The sequence below is a fragment of the Furipterus horrens genome, unplaced genomic scaffold (genome assembly GCF_987537825.1).
Source record: "Furipterus horrens unplaced genomic scaffold, mFurHor1.1.pri manual_scaffold_1, whole genome shotgun sequence".
NCBI classification, from domain to species: domain Eukaryota; kingdom Metazoa; phylum Chordata; class Mammalia; order Chiroptera; family Furipteridae; genus Furipterus; species Furipterus horrens.
The window spans coordinates 191879508-191892327 of record NW_028327171.1 but is presented as its reverse complement, the minus strand read 5'-3'; the positions used below and the strand labels follow the sequence as shown (position 1 = coordinate 191892327).

The following is a 12820-nucleotide window of genomic DNA, read 5'->3' as shown; positions in this document are numbered from 1 at the left end:
GATGGCAATTGGGAGAACAGTGTGATGTCCCAAGGTGCCTACTTTGAAGGGGACTGAGGCATCACTGTCCTATGTACAATGTTTCTGGTATCTTCTTAAATAAATACTTCTATTTTTCTATTACATGGCTGGATACCTTCTGGACAGACCTCATATTCTTTATGAAATAATATGACTAAAGTGGTATAAATAAATTAATTTTATTTCCATAGTAAATTCTTAAATCTGTCAGAAAGTCTGTAAAGTAGATGATAATCCTAAACCATGTAATTTTTGGGAAAGAAAAGATTAATTTGTCTATATAGCCTGTTCTTTACAGACTAAAATTATGCTGACTACTAAAATTATAGACTACTTATATAAAAATCAATCTTACTGTAACTAGAAATTCAAATGTGGTTTGCAATGTAGACATGAATTTTGTTAATGACTCATCTATTATATTCATTCTTATAAGTAACGCCTTTTAAATGTACCTAATTCTTGGTAACCTAGAGGTTAAAATTAGGAGTTAACTGACTATAAAACAGAAGACAACTTTAGTCACACTTTGCCACCTTCAAAATGGAAAAGAACTCTACCTTTGAAGTCAGAAGACCTGGATATATGCTAAGTATCAAGCTGTTCTTTATGTGTATCCTTGAGAAATTTACCTTAATTTTATAGAATCTCAGCAATATTTTCTAGAAAACTGGAATAATAAAATCTGCCATTTCTAGCTTTCAGGGTTATCATAGGATCAAAGGAAATAAAATGTATAAAAATGTTTTCAAAACTGTCAAGGGTAGTACAAGTATAATTATTTTAGTAAGTAGTAGTACTAATATTATCAGGAACTTTTAAATATCTTAAGTCCTAAGACTTCACCTTTTATGTAATTATGTATTCTTTTTGAAAAATGATTAAACTTTAAATCCATGATGTGATAGTTTATCTTTTATATCAGTAGTCCCTAATAATTTCAGTAAGCTTCACAATTATATTTAAGTCTTTTATCCACTTTGAGTTTATTCTGGTGTATGATGTAGGTTGGTGGTCTAGTTTCATTTTTTGTATGTACCTGTCCAGATGTCCCAACACCATTTATTGAAGAGGCTATTTTTACTCCATTCTATGCTTCTTTCCCCTTTGTCAAATAGTAATTGACCATAGAGACACGGGCTTATTTGTGGACTCTCTAGTCTGTTCCATTGATCTATGTGTCTCTTTTTATGCCAGTACCAGATTGTTTGTTTGTTTATTTATTGTTTTTCTATTTTCCTTGTCCCACTTTTTCCCCTATTGCTCCCCTTTGTTCCACCCACCCCTTCTCCCACAGTCAATCCCCACCCCATTGTCCATGTCCATAGGTCATTTATACTAGTCCCTTGACTAGATCCTTCTCCTACTTCCCCGTCTCTCCCTCTCCCCTCCCCTCGGTCACTGTTAGTCTGCTTGTTTACATGCCTCTGGTTCAGTTTTGTTCATTTGTTTGTGTTGTTCATTAGTTTCCTGTATTAGGTGATGTCATATGGTATTTGTCTTTTGTTGCCTGGCTTATTTCACTAAGCATAATTCTCTCTAGTTCAATCCATGTTGTTGCAAATGGTAAAGTTCCTTCTTTCTTTCTGCTGCATAGTATTCCATTGTGTAAATGTACCACAGTTTTTGATCCACTCATATACAGATGGGCACTTAGGCTGTTTCCAGCACTTGGCTATTGTAAATACAGCTGCTATGAACTTAGGGGTGCATAGGTTCTTTTGATTTGGTGTTTTGGGATTCTTTGGGTATAATCCTAGCAATGACATTGCTGGATCAAAAGGCAGTTCCATTTTTAGTTTTTTGAGGAAATTCCATACTGTTTTCCATAGTGGCTGCACCAGTCTGCATTCCCACCAACAGTGCACTAGGGTTCTCTTTTCTCCACATCCTCAGCACAAGTTGTTTGTTGATTTGTTGATGATGGTCATTCTGACTGGTGTGGAGTGGTATCTCATTGTAGTTTTTATCTGCATCTCTATGATGGCTAGTGATGTTGAGCATCCTTTCATATGCCTATGGACCTTCTGTATGTCCTCTTTGGAGAAGTGTTTGTTCATGTCCTTTGCCCATTTTTTAAGTGGGTTGTTTGTCTTCTTGCTGTTGAGTCATACAAGTTCTTTATATATTTTGGAGCTCAATCCCTTGTCTGAGGTGTCATTGGCAAATATGTTTTCCCATATGATTGGTTCCCTTTTCATCTTGGTGATGTTTTCTTTTGCTAAGCAGAAACTCTTTAGTTTGATATAGTTCCATTTGTTTATCCTTTCCTTTATTTTTCTTGCTTTAGGAGATGTATCAGCAAAAATATTGCTATATGTGATATCTGAAATTTCCCTGCCTATGTTTTCCTCTAGGAGTTTTATCGTGTCATGGCTTACATTTAAGTCTTTTATCCATCTTGAGTTTATTTTGGTGTATGTGTAAGCTGGTGATCTAGTTTCATTTTTTTGCATGTCACTGTCCAGGCTCTTCTCCCACCATTTTATGTTCCTTCTCACTCTGACAAATATTAGTTGACCATATAGACCTGGGTTTATTTCTGGGCTCTATTCTGTTCCATTGATCTATGTGTCTGTTCTTATGCCAGTACCAGACTATTTTTATTATGGTGGCTTTGTAGTATAGTTTGATATCAGATATTGTGATTCCTGCTACTGTGTTCTTCTGTCTCAAGACTGCTGTAGCTGTTTGGCGTCTTTTTTGGTTCTATATAAATTTTTGAAGTATTTGTTCTAGGTCTGTGAAATATGTCACTGGTATTTTAATAGGGATTGCATTGAATCTATAAATTGCTTTGGATAGTATGGACATTTTAATGATGTTGATTCTTCCCATCCATGAACATGATATATGCTTCCATTATTTGTATCTTCCTTAATTTCTTTCTTCATTGTTATGTAGTTTTCTGAGTATAGGTCTTTTACCTCCTTGGTTAAATTTATTCCTAGGTTTATTTTTTTTGTTGCTATATTAAATGGAATATTTTTTCTAGTTTCTATCTCTGATATTTTATTGTTGGTGTACATAAATGCCTTTGATTTCTGAATATTGACTTAGTAGCCTGCTATTTTGCCAAATTCACTTATGTCGAATAGTGTTTTAGTGGAGTCTATAGGGTTTTCTATGTATAATATCATATCATCTGCAAGCAATGACAGTTGTACTTTCTCTTTTCCAATTTGGATGCCTTTTTTTTCTTTTCCTTGTCTGATTGCTATGGCTACAACTTCCAAGACTATGTTGAATAGGCATGGAGAGAGTTGAAATCCTTGTCCTGTTCCTGATTTCAAGAGGAATGCTTTCAGTTTTTGCCCATTGAGTCTGATGTTGGCTTCAGGTTTCTCATATATGGCCTTTATTATGTTGAGGTATGCTCCTTCTATTCCCATTTTGCTGAGTGTTTTCATCATAAATGGGTACTTTATCAAATGCTTTTTCAGATCTATTGATATGATCATGTGATTTTTGTCTTTCATTTTGTTTATGTGGTGTATTACGTTTATTGATTTGCGAATATTAAATCATCCTTGCATCCCTGGGATGAATCCTACTTGATTGTGGTGTATGATCTTTTTAATATGTTGCTGGATCCAATTTGCAAATACTTTCTTGAAGATTTTAGCATCTCTGTTTATCAGCGATATTGGCCTGTAGTTTTCTTTCTTTGTTGTGTCTTGACCTGGTTTTAGAATTAGAGTAATATGGGCTTCATATAAGAGTTTGGGAGTCTTCCCTCTTCGTGGATTTTTTTGGAATAGTTTGAGAGGTAGGTGTTAGTTCTTTCCAAAATGTTTTGTAAAATTCACCTGTGAAGCCATCTGATCCAGGGTTTTTGTGTGCTGGGAGTTTTTTTGATTACTGCTTCAATTTCCTAGTTGTTATGGGTCTCTTTAGGTTTTCTGCTTCTTGATTCAGTTTTGGAAGATTATATGTTTCCAGAAATTTGTCCATTTCATCTAGGTTGTCAAATTTCTTGCCTTACTGTTGTTCGTAATAATTTCTTACGATCCTTTGTATTTCTGTGTAATGGCTGTGATTTCTCCTTTTTCATTTCTGATTTTGCTTATTTAGGTCCTCTCTTTTTTTCTTGATGAATCTGGTTAAAGGCATGTCGATTTTGTTTATCTTTTCAAAGAACCAGCTCCTGGTTTTATTGATCTTTTGAATTGTTTGTTTAGTCTCTATGTCATTTAATTCTGCTCTGATCTTGATGATTTCCTTCCTTCTACTCACTCCGGGCTTTGTTGTCGTTCCTCTAGTTCTTGTAGGTGTAGGGTTAGATTTTTTATTTGAGATTCTCCTATCATTTTTAGGTTGGCCTGTGTTGCTATGAACTTCCCTCTCAAGACTGCCTTCGCCGTGTCCCATAGGTTTTGGGCTGTTGTGTGTCCATTATAATTTGTTTCCAGAAACTTTTTGATTTCTTCCTTGATGTCATTGTTAACTGATTCATTATTTAAAAGCATGTTATTCATTCTCCATGAGTTTGAATGTCTTTGAGTTTTTTCCTTGAGGTTGATTTCCGGTTTCAAGCCATTGTGATCTAAGAAGATGCTTGATATAATTTCAATTTTCTTGAATTTGTTGAGGCTTGCTTTGTGTCCTACCATGTGGTCTATCTCTGAAAATGTTCCATGTGCACTTGAAAAGAATGTATATTTTGTTTCTTTGGGGTGAGAAGTTCTATATATATCAACTAAGTCCATTTGATCTAGAGTGTGGTTCAATGCCTCAATATCCTTGGTGTTTTTCTTTGAAGACCTGTCCATTGTTGACAATGGGGTGTTAAAGTCCACTACCATTAGTGTGTTGCTATTGATATCCTTCTTGTAGTCTTCCAAGATTTTCCTTATATATTTGGGTACTCCTATGTTGGGCGCATATATGTTTACAAGGGTTATATCTTATTGATGGATCATTCCCTTAAGTATTATGAAATGTCCTTCTTTGTCTCTTTTTATGGCCTTTATTGTGAAACCTGTTTTGTCTGATATAAGTATTGCTACCCCAGCTTTTTTTTCATGTCTGCTGGCTTGAAATTCTTTTTTCTATCCCTTTACTTTAGGTCTGTGTATATCTTTTGTTCTGAGGTAGGTCTCTTGTAGACAGCATATATGTGGGTCATGTTTTCATATCCATTCTGCTACCCTATGTCTTTTGATTGGTGCATTTAATCCATTTACATTTAAGGGTATTATTAACAGGTATTTATTCATCATGACTTCTTTCCTTTGTACCTGTGTTCCTCTCCCTCTCTCTTTTTCTTCTCTTCTTAAAGCATTCCCTTTAGCATCTCTTGTAATGCTGGTTTTGTGGAGATGCATTCTTTTGGTCTTCCTTTGGGAAATTCCTTATTTCACCTTCTATTTTGAAAGAGAGCCTTGCTGGGTAGAGTAATCTTGGCTGTAGGCCTTTGTTTTTCATTGCTTGAAATATTTTTTGCCATTCCCTTCTGGCTTGTTGTGTTTCTGTTGAGAAATCAGTTGGTACCCTTATTGGAGCTCCCTTGTATGTTGTTGCCTTTAGGATTCTCTCTTTGTCTTTGAATGTTGCTATTTTAATTATGATGTGCCTTGGAGTGGGTCTTCTTGGGTTCATCTTCATTGGGACCCTCTATGCTTCCTGTACTTGTAAGACATTTTCTCTCTTTGTGTTCAGGAATTTTTCTGTCATTACTTTTTCAATCAGGTTTTCTATCCCTTGCTCCTCTTCTTCTCCTTCTGGTATCCCTATGATATGGATATTATTGTGTTTCATGTTGTCCTACAGCTCTCTTAAACCCTCTTCATCCTTTTTTAGTCTTTTTTCATTTTGTTGCACTGTCTGGGAATTTTTTTCTATGCTGTCCTCTAGCTCACTGATCTGATACTCTGCTTCATTTAGCCTACTTTTGAGTCCTTCTACTGTGTTCTTCAGTTCAGAAATTGTATTCTTTATTTCTTCCTGGCTCTTATTGATAGTTTCTATGTCCTTTTTCATGCTGGTATAATTCTCAGTAAATTCCTTGTAGCCTCCCTGGAGTTTTTGCTAGTTCCTCTGGAGTTTGTTGTAGTTTTCTTTGAGTTTGTTGAGTTCATTGAGCTTCCTCATTACCATTGTTTTGACTACCATGTCTGACAGATTTTTTGCCTCTATTTCATCTGTCCCTGCTTCTGGGAATTCCTCCTTTTCTTTTGATGGGGTGTTTTTTCATCCCCCCATTTTAGGTGGCTCTTCTTGTTTGTTTTTGCTTCTTAGATTGATCTGCTTTTATTTCCTGCCTTTGCAGTGTGACCTTCTGTGGTAGGAATCCTGTGTCATTCAGTGGTGCAGGCTCCTTGATCTCCTGAACTTGATGCTCTTGGGATGCCCTTTAGGCTTTTTATTTGGACTCTCCGGTAGTATTTTGGTTTTAGTCGTTTTGCTCTTTGGTGGGTCCTTCCCTCCAATTAGCAACTTGCCAGCAGTGTAGCTGTGGGGTTGGCTATATTCTTATTGGCGATACTCTTGCCTGTGTTCCTTGTAGCCGTCTCAAACACAGCGTACACATGACCATAGCTGGCCCCAGCCACCAAGCCAGGGCCCCACCTCATCTTGTAGAGAGTTGTTGAGCTGCCTCTGGCTGATGCTACTTGGAGGGGAGTAGTCTGCTTATGAGATTTCTTCTGTAGCACTGGGGATGCATCTGCTCTGGGATTCAGTCTGCTCTTCCTCCAGCTCCTTCTCCAAAACCAGTGTCCAAAACTTTTCCAAAGTGCCTCTAGTTCACTTCACACTCCTTTGGCCACAGCCCAGGTGGAGCAGGATGAGTGCGCTCCCTTGTGCTGGCCCGGGGTGTGCCCCAGACTGTTTTGATTACGGTGGACTTGTAGTATAGTTTGATGTCAGGTATTGTGATCCCTCCTCCTTTGCTCGTCTGTCTCTAGACTGATGTGGCTATTTGGGGTCTTTTGGTTCCATATAAATTTTTAAAGTATTTGTTCTAGATCTGTGAAATATGCCATTGGTATTTTAATAGGATTTATGTTGAATTTATAGATTCTCCAGGCAGTATGCACATTTTAATGATGTTAATTCTTCCAATCAATGAACAGGGAATATGCTTCCATTTATTTTTATCTTCCTAGATTTCTTTCTTCAGTTGTTCTACAGTTTTCTGAGTAAGGGTCTTTTACCTCCTTGGTTAAATTTATTCCTAAGTAGTTTATTTTGTTATTGTTGTTGCTATAGTAAGTGGGATTTTTTTCTTAGTTTCTCTTCATGATAGTTCATTGTTGGTGTACAAAAGTGCCATAGATTTCTGAATATTGACTTTGTATCCTGCTACTTTGCCAAATTCACCTACTAGGTTGAGTAGTTTATTGATGGAGACTACAGGGTTTTTCTATGTATACTACAGGTCATCTGCAAATAATGAAAGTTTTACCTCCTCCTTTCCAATTTGGATGCCTTTTATCTAGTCGGTGCTTTAAATTGCTGTTCAATTCCAGTTGTCTCAATTTTCCCCCATTGTTCTCCCTTGCCCCATCCACCCCATCTAGTCAACTTTTAACTGCAGTTATTGAACTTCACAACTGGAGACTTTAATTTTTCTTTTAATACTTTGTCTCTTCATTTATGGTATGCACATATCCTACTTATGCCTTTGTACATGTTTATTAATAGATCTGTTAAAGTACTTTTCTGATAATTGCAATATCTTGGAAATCTTTGGAATCTGTCTTTATTGACTGCTTTTTTCTGGAGTATGAATCATATTTTCCTATTTCTTTACCAGTGTAGTGTTTTTTCATTGGATATTTGGCATTTTAAATAAGTTTTTAGAGACTCTGGATTCTGTTTTGCTTCTCAAAAGAATAATTTTTATTTTAAAGGCAGTTAACTTGGTTGAACTCCAACTCCAGACTCTGTCTCCTCTGTAGTGGTAGCAGCTGAAATCTTGACTTAGTTACTTCAGTTTTCAGTGGCCAATTTTCTGCCAGGACCCCTGGGATCCCATCTCTGTCACCTCATGATCAGCAGATGTCTTGGGAGGACTTTGTGTATAGATTTTTGCGATCCCTTTCCTCTTTGGCTTCTTCCCTTCCAGAATATTTTCCCTAAATTTCTGGCAGTTTCTAGCCTTGAACTCTACCATCTAATATCTCACACCAGTAAGGTTTGCTTTTCTGCTCAACCTACTCTCAGTGGCAAGCAGATTTAGCACTGCCCTCAGTCAAAAAACCACAAATGTGCAAATCTCAGTTTTGGCAGATTTACCCACCCAGCCACTGTCCTTTCCATGCCAGGGATTGTGTGCACTCTGCAGGTAGGATAGCTTCTAGAAAGGAAAAAAGAAGACTAAAGTTTATTGCTCTCAAATCCAGTCAGATAAGTTACTCTTTCACTATGAAAGGGATAGAGAGGGGAAGGAGGCCAGGAAAGTACTGTTTGAACTATAGCAGCATGGAAGTTGACATAAGGAATAGATGTTCTCTTCTGATACTCACTAGATTTTGTTCTTGTAACTGATTCAGCCTAAGCCTGCAGTCAACATAATAGAAGAAATTAGTCTGTCATACAATTGGACTGACCGTCATGCTAATAATTATCTTGGGGGCGAGGCACTAAACAAAAGCAAGTCAAGAGCAACCAAAAGCAGGGAGAAATTGGAGGGGAAAGATGAACTGCAAGTTTTTCCTCAAGACTATGTGTCAGAACAGTATAATGGCTGTTTGTTCTGGCTAATGCATTATAACAGCATAGTGCTGTTTGTTGTTTTACGTAGATCCTAAATAGCATACTGTTGGATATAGTTTTTTGTTTTCTTTGATTTAAGGATCTTTGTGTTTAAGAGGAAGTTTGCATTTATTATATAAAGTAGTGTAATTGTTCTTATTCTGTCATCTTAGTTTACACTGTTTTTATGCTGCATTACTCCTGTTTTTCCCACCCTTCTGCTAGTTTTTCTTGTTTAGCCCTTAGTAATTTATAAATTAGACATCCTATCTTTATTTAATTAGTAATTACTTTAAAATCAAAAGAAAATGAATCTATTTCTTTACCAACATTAAGAATACATTAGTATTTATTGATTCCCCTGGAAGTGATGAATGAGTCACATACCTTATTACCTCCCTTTGTTCCTATCTCCCACCATTTATTAGAGTAATTTGAGCTTGTAAAACTACTACTGCTACTTTTTTTTTTTTTTACTTCTCCTTAAAGAACACTTTTCACATTTCCCTTTCCTTATATAGTTGTGTTAATCTTGTTAAGAACAATCACTCAGGACATTAATTTTTAAGTTTACAGGTTACAGTTTCCATCTCTATTTTTTATAAAAGATCTCCCCTATACCTAAGGTCTTTAGTTTTTGGATACTAAAGTATTTCTTTGAATGATTTTTAAAGAAGAGTGTGTATCTGAATCTTTGCATATCTGGAAATATTTATTAAATGTATATTCTTTTAAAAAAAGATTTTATTTATTTATTTTTAGAGAGAGGGGAAAGGAGAGAGAGAGAAACATCAATGTGTGGTTGCCTCTTGCACGCCCCCAACTGGGGACCTGCCTCACAACCCCGGCATGTGCCCTGACTGAGAATTGAATTGGTGACCCTTTGGTTCGTAGGCCAACACTCAATCTACTGAGCCACACCAGCCAGGGCTATGTATGCTTTTGACATAGCAGTTATCACTATAGGAAGTTTTCCTAAGGAAATGATAGTGGTATGCAAAGATGTGCGTACAAGTTTGTTTTACAGTATTAATACAAAAGCAAAAGTTAGAAACTAATAAATGTCTACAGATAGAAATTGATCAGGTAAAATAAAATTATTTCCAGCCATTATTGCAAAATCATAACAGTTTTATTACCTTTGTCACCTAACTGAAATTATCATTAATCTTTTCGCCTGTTACTTGTGCGGGTTATAATTATTAGATCATATAAGGCAAACATTAGCATGTTTAGCCATGTTCAACTGTTAACATTAAAATACTATTTAGTACCTTTTTAGTTTTTAATTAAACACTGGATAAGCAGATATTTGTTATTGAAAATACTTTTTCTTTTTTATTGTATTTTTTCCATTACCATTTATCCCCCTTATACCCTGCTCCCCCCCAGCAATCACCACATTGTTGTCCATTTCCATGAGTCATTTTTCCTTTTTGCTTGATCACTTTGCCCCCTAACTCCCTCCTCTGGAGCTGTCAGCTTGTTCTCTATGAGTCTGTCTCTAGTGTGCTTGTTAATTCAGCTTGTTCAGTCGAGTCCACATATGAGTGAAATCATATGGTATTTGCCTTTCTCTTACTGGCTTATTTCACTTAGCATAACTTTAATTTTAGTCTGTTCCTTATAGTCACTCTGTGGATTCCTTTGGGAAACCTAGAGCAGAAGATGACCAGTCAGTGGTCAGCAGAATGCAAAAAAAATACTGGAGCACTAAACAGATCTTCATCAAAGCTACAGGAAAGAAGGAGGATGAGCACGTGGTGGCATCTGATGCAGAACTGGATGCTAAACTTGAGGTAAATGTGAGGATTCTATATATTGCTTATTACTGGTTATTATTCGGGACCACAGGGGGACTGTGACAAGTTTTTACACTGAAGAACTTATTGGGATAAATGCAAATTTGATGATAGAATGTATCCATCTGTTAGATCCTCTGGATAGGAGGTCACAATGATCACAAATTGAGAATTGACGAACTGGTGTTTATAAATTAAATCATGAGTTAAGTAATTTCTCTGGCATAAATAGTATAGTTTTTAAGCTAAATATTGAATTAATTATATTTCTAATTGAGACCATATACTCATTATATATCATGTCATAATAGTTTTACTACATTTATATGAAGTCTTACATCTCACTGAAATAAGTTAGAATTTTCGTTTCGATTATTAAGGGATAGAGTTATTGAAGTATTTCATAATACTTTTTTGATGGCTTTCATTTTAATAAAAAGGAATAATTACCATGAAACAACTTTAAACTTACAACTAATTAAATTAGTTAGAGGAAAGGTCTCATGTATATTAATGAAAGGCCTGGATGTTATTTAATTAAACCCTTACTTGAGGATATGTTTATTGATTTTTAGAGAAAGGAAGGGAGTGGGAGGTAGAGAGAGAGAGGACCATCGATGTGAGAAATATCAATCAGTTGCCTCCTGTACATGCCCAGACTGGGGATCAAACCTGCAACCTTTGGTGTATGGGATGATGCTCCAACAGACTGAGTCACCTGGCCAGGGTAAAGGTCTGGATATTTAAATGCAGATTTACTAATTCCATGTACATATACTAATTTAAGATACTTTGAACAAATATTTCCAAGTGGATGCTCTGTTATGATTGAAATAGAATCATTTGCTGGAATTCTTAAAAATAAAGGTCACCCTGGCTGGTGTGACTCATTTGGTAGGAGCATTGTCCCAAGAACTGAAGAGTCGCATGTTTGATTCCCAGTCAGGGCACATGCCTGGGTTGCAAGTTTGATCCCCGGTTGGGACACCAATGGAGGCAACTGATGGATGTTTCTTTCTCATATTGATATTTCTTTCTCTCTCTTCTTTTCCCTCTCCCTTCCTCTCTCTCTAAAAGAAATGAAAAAATGTCCTCAGGTGAGGATAAAAGTTTTTTTTAAATAAAGGCCTAATTAAATAGGTCTTAATGTACTAAGTATTTTCATTCTTGGTAAGTAAACTATGTCATTGCCCTAACACATATGGAAATAGATAAGTTAACAAGCTTTTATTATTTGTGTTGAAAAGTATCCCTCTTAGGATTCAATGACAAAGGGACGTTATTATAAGTATTATATATTTTAACACTAAGGGGAACTCTTCACTGTGTCCACCCATATTCCCCAGAAATAGAAATTTTTGCGTTGTTTTACATCATTAGATAACGTGACTAACATAAGTTTATATTTTAGTGTTATGCTTGTTCATTAGACAAATATTTGGAATCAACCAAGAACTTTCTCCCACATTTGTACTATTTTTAAGAATGAGAAATATTTTCATTGTTTGTATACTTATATCAGTAATTATACTGTACACTTTAAATGAACATTGATATTTCTTTTCTCTTTCTCTCTCCCTTCCCCTCTCTCTAAAAGTAAATAAAGTCTTTAAAAAATAATTTTATTTGTGAAATTTTAGCTCCTTAAACGCCCCCCCAATTTTTTTTCTTTGTAAAGATTAAAAACAATAGTATATAAATCTTTCAAGGACCCATGGAAAAAATCAACCATAGCACTTCATCATAGTACAACTGTCATTTTTTGTATTCTTTTCTAGTCTTCTTCCATACGGATTTAAAACAGCTTTTTAAGTTGCCAAATTCATATACCAGAAAAACATATCTAAACTTTCATGGAAAATTGATGGTTGCTCTCCATTTAGATTGTAGTGTCTGTTAATCTTCCTTAGTCCTGATCAAACATCAAAATAATAGTAAAAGTGCTTCAGAGACAGGATGATCAGGCTTAATGGTGATATTGAAATATTTATTTGATAACCAAAGGGTTAAAACCTGAAGGATTGCAGTGCCAAGGGCTTTTTGAACTAAAATTTCATAGCAATTCTTCAACATAGAAGTTTGTCAGAAGAAGGCTGAACCCTAAAATCTATGCCAGTCATTTCTGTGGGAAAACCTAAATTTATAGATATGTGGAAAAGTTACCTCATGTATATGTGTGCTAATCTCAAATTTTCATGTTCTTACTTTGAAATGGGAGTGTACTTGATAATTTATTTTTTATGGTAGCTATTAGCAATAGTAGTAATAAAGGGATTACATGGAAATTTTAAACAAAA

At 35.6% G+C, this 12820-nt stretch overlaps 1 protein-coding gene across 1 annotated transcript in view; it reads left to right on the top strand.

The window, feature by feature from the left end:
- The window catches only part of ICA1L (islet cell autoantigen 1 like), a 39525-nt gene that overhangs the window by 1762 nt on the left and 24943 nt on the right, over positions 1 to 12820 (top strand). The window contains exon 2 of the mRNA XM_090282701.1: positions 10352 to 10520. Coding sequence (XP_090138827.1) covers positions 10352 to 10520 — 169 coding nt within the window. The remainder of the gene's footprint in view (positions 1 to 10351; positions 10521 to 12820) is intronic.